Genomic DNA, 4,285 nt, shown 5'->3' with positions numbered 1-4,285 from the left:
ATGGATAAATTTATATTTAAGTGCAACAAAAATGAAGATCTAAAAAATACTCCAAACATTGCGTTACCAAATAATGAAGTTCTTAACAAACAGATTTTCGGTGATACAGATGACCCTATAAATGAGATACCCGTTTCAAGATTAGAAAAAAAAGATAGAATTGACAAAGGTCCCTATCAACCAAAATTTGATTTTCCTAGAACAATGATTGGCTCAAAATATAGGAGTTTCCAAATCGAATGGTACAATAAGTATTCGTGGTTAGAATATAGTAAAGTTCTTGATTCTGCATTTTGTTTTTACTGTCGTGTATTTTGTTTAAACGATCCAGCAACAAAAGGTCATATTGATTTTGCTTTTATAAAAAAGGGATTTAAGAATTGGCATAGAGCAAACGAATGTTTCCGTAACCATGAAAAATCTAAAGGCCATCAACATAGCGTTTCTTCTTGGAGCAGTTATATAAAAGGCAAATCGGTTGATATTTTGTTAGATGAGCAAAAGGAGGTGTTTATTTCAAAGCAAAATCAAGTTAAAATAAAAAATCGTCAGATAATGGAAAGGCTAATTGATATTGTTATTTGTTTAGCAAAAGGAGGTAGACCATTTAGAGGCCATGACGAGTGTAAAATCAGCATTACACGAGGACTGTTTTTAGATTTAGTAGATTTAGTGTCGAAATATGACCCTACTTTAAAAGATCATCTAACAAATGGACCTCAAAATGCATTATACACTAGTGGAAAAATCCAAAACGACATTATTATCAGCATAAGCAACATAATATTACGAAAAATATCACATTCCGTTAGAACAAACTTGTTTCAATAATGGCTGACGAAACTAGTGATTGTGGACACCACGAACAAATGGCAATTGTTTTGAGATTTTTTGATGATAAGCTTAATTCTCCAGTAGAACATTTAGTAGCTATTCGCAGGCTTACATCTGTAGATGCCCAAGCTATTTTCAATGAGTTAAAAGTTGTTCTCTCCGTATTGAAAGTAGATTGGAAGAATGTGTTATCAGTTTGCTTTGATGGCGCGGCAGCCATGTCAGGAAGTCTATCAGGAGTTCAAATGAGATGTAAAGAATTAAACAGCAATATTGTATATGTGCATTGTTACGCACATTGTTTGAATCTAGTTTTAGTCGATGCTTGTTCACTAGACAAAGGAAATAGATTAATTTTCGATTTTTTTGGGATTGTACAATTTATTTACACATTTATTGAAGGGAGTTGTTCACGACATGCAACTTTTGAAAAAATATCTAATGAAATCGGTTCAACATTGAGGACATTAAAGTCTCTTTCCACGACTAGGTGGGCTTGTCGCGCGGAAGCTGTTGCCGTGATAAAAATTAATTATTCAGCCATCCTTAGAGCTCTTACTGAAATTATTGAAACAACTAAACAAAGTGATGTTAAAGTTAAAGGAATTGGTTTATTACATCAAGTAAAATCTTTTAATTTTATATTCGGGTTAACAATGATGCACCCAATACTTCAATTAATTGTTAAAGTAAGTAAATTGTTGCAAAGTCCTGATATTAATCTAATTAATGCTATGGCCAGCATAAAGTCTCTTCGAGCAGCTTTTATAAATTTAAGAAATGAAACTGAGTTTCTAAAAATTTTTGATGAAGCAAAAAATGTGTGTATAGAACTAGAAATAGATATTCCATTAGTTAAAAAACGGATGGTATCAAGTCGCTTCGATGAATTTGCCAAAACACAACATAATTATGAAAATAAGGAAGAAGAATTACGAAGTTTGTGTTTTTACCAAATGTTAGATAATATGGTCGCGTCATTAGATTTAAGATTTCAGCAGGAAACAATCAAAATTATAAATGCTGTGGGAAATCTCTTAAATCTAACATTAAATAATGAAGAAGCAGCGGTTTTAAAAGAAAAATTCAAAATTTCTCAAGATGAATTAATGGCAGAAATAAAATTGTTAAAAGCAAATCAGACTGTACCAACTGGAAATTCAGCAACAACATTAAGTGGATGGATCCAGTGGATGCAAGAAAATGAAAAATATAAGATATACACGGCTTTTAATGCAGCAATTCAAACTTTTTCTGTCATCCCTGTAACAAGTTGTTCATGGGAAAGGGCGTTTTCTAAACTGACTCACGTGAAAACGAAGTTAAGATCAACTACGAAACAAGATCGGTTGGAATCACTCATGCTATTATATGTCGAACAAGAATTAACTGCCAATGTTGAAGCTTCTGAAGTTATAGAAGAATTTAAAAGTATTGTGCCATTTCAAAGACGATTGTTATTATAAAATAATACAATAAATTATACTAGTGTGGTTTCAGTTTATTTATTAATAAATATAAAATAATGATGTTTGAACTAATGTATTATAAAATTAAACAATAAATTATTATAATCACTACCTACTAACATATTACATAGTAATATAGTTATCTTACAGGAGGTAGGTAATCAAAACTGTATTTGTTTAAATTTGTAAATTTATAACCATTTCTTTTGATTTCATGAATAATAAAAAAAATAGTATATTATGTATATCGCCAATAGGTAGGTACATTGTTTTACATTATACAATAAGTTATAGTATTGGTAAGTAAACAAGTGTTGTATATTTGAAATACTTTATTTTTACATTAATTTATACATATAGATAAAAAAAATAACTACAAAAAAAATCCGGGCACACTCAAATGTAAAACTCTGGTTCCGCCTATGATTGTATACGAAAAACGATTCTGAACGGAGATGATTTGTCAGTCTAGGATATATTATATTTTAATATTGTCATATATTCTATTTTGAAACAAATATTTTATTTTTAAATTAGGACGCATTTTGCATAAGGCATGGTTAATCAATTTTTCCAAAAACATTGCATGTAATTATCATAATTTATAATACCTTATATTATCATAGATATACATATACCTGGTTTGAGGTTAAATCGTTATCATTACGGGATTTCATAAAAATTTAAAACTCGAACGCTCAAACATTTTTCCTATAATGACGCTTCAAATTTTCTCTATAGCTATTTGAAGCAAAACTTATGGAAAACTTAGTGTTAAATTTTATAACTTTAGATATAAATACAAACAATATTATGAATTTTGAACTACAAAATAATTTGCAAATATTCATAGTTTTGACGAATTTTTGTCAATATTTGAAATTAAAATGCTAATAAAAATTCAATTTGAATTTCAGGTGGACATTTTTTTTTTGTGATAAAGATTGACAAATTCTTAAGGAATCTTGTATTAAATTTTCAAATCTTAGATTTAAAAAGAAAATTTTTTATGAATTTCTAGCTTAAAACAATTTGCGAATTTTTGTGATTATTACGTATTATGTCAAAATTCAAAATTTGAATGCTTATAAAAAAAAATTGTGACTATGAATTTATTTTATTTTTCAACTGCTATTGTAATAATATGTTAAGAGCCTTGTATTAAATCTTCAATATTTTCTACCCAAAAAAAAATTTTTTATCGATATTAATTTTTAAAAAAACTAATAATGATCGAAAATTGCATATACCTATGAATAGTATAACATAAGTCAAACATTTTTGAAAATTTCATGGCGGATAGAATATACTTATAAAAACATTCGGTGAAAATTTCATGTATCTATGCCCTATGGTCATTCGTTTTAAAGTTACATCAAAAACTAAAATCGATTTTGTCGAAAAATGAGTGTGCGTAAAATTTCCTGTTTTTCCATTAATTTTTAGTTTGTTTATCCCAATTATTTAGAAAAATATTAAGAATTTACTTTTGACACCCCCCCCCCCCAAAGTACCAACTAGATTCACTTTCAGATCGAACGAGGTACTGTCAAAAAGTCAAGTCAAAAATCGAAGCACTTTTACTGCCCCAAAACATGATGACAGACACAAAAAAAAATATATTCATGGTTTTAAAGAATTTTTGTCAATATTTGAACTTCAAATGCTAATAAAAAAAAAAATTGTGCTTATGTATTCTTATAATTTTTTAATCACTATAAGAATAACTTATGAGAAACTTTGTATTAAAATTTCATGTATTTTGATAGGGGAAAAAAAATTTATCGACACTTCAAAAAAAAATTTTCAGTAAAATTAAAAATTTTAGCTGTCTATAAATATCTCAAAAAAAGTCAAAATATTTTTAAAATTAAATCATGTAAAGAAAATGCCAATCTTAATAACTGGTAAAATTTTCAAGTATCTACTACTTATACTTTTTGAATAATAACAAATATTTAAAATCGTTTAAGGATGAATCG

General features: G+C 27.9%; 2 protein-coding genes across 2 annotated transcripts; both read left to right on the top strand.

The window, feature by feature from the left end:
- Nucleotides 1-831, top strand: LOC107172774 (zinc finger MYM-type protein 1-like). The gene has a single exon (XM_015523071.2). It carries the CDS (start codon nt 1-3, stop codon nt 829-831), a length of 831 nt encoding a protein of 276 aa, XP_015378557.2.
- On the top strand, nt 831-2,300 carry LOC149059050 (zinc finger MYM-type protein 1-like). Its single transcript, XM_089218533.1, has one exon. It carries the CDS (start codon nt 831-833, stop codon nt 2,298-2,300), a length of 1,470 nt encoding a protein of 489 aa, XP_089074659.1.
- Nucleotides 2,301-4,285: the final 1,985 nt, after the last annotated feature.

The sequence above is a fragment of the Diuraphis noxia genome, unplaced genomic scaffold (genome assembly GCF_037042655.1).
Source record: "Diuraphis noxia isolate RWA-SAM2 unplaced genomic scaffold, SU_Dnox_SAM2 contig0002, whole genome shotgun sequence".
Taxonomy (NCBI): Eukaryota; Metazoa; Arthropoda; class Insecta; order Hemiptera; family Aphididae; genus Diuraphis; species Diuraphis noxia.
This window is presented reverse-complemented; position numbering and strand designations above follow the sequence as displayed.

Coding starts and splice junctions, on each gene's coding strand:
- LOC107172774 (XM_015523071.2), top strand. CDS start 1: ATGGATAAATTTATATTTAAGTGCAACAAAAATGAAGATCTAAAAAAT.
- LOC149059050 (XM_089218533.1), top strand. CDS start 831: ATGGCTGACGAAACTAGTGATTGTGGACACCACGAACAAATGGCAATT.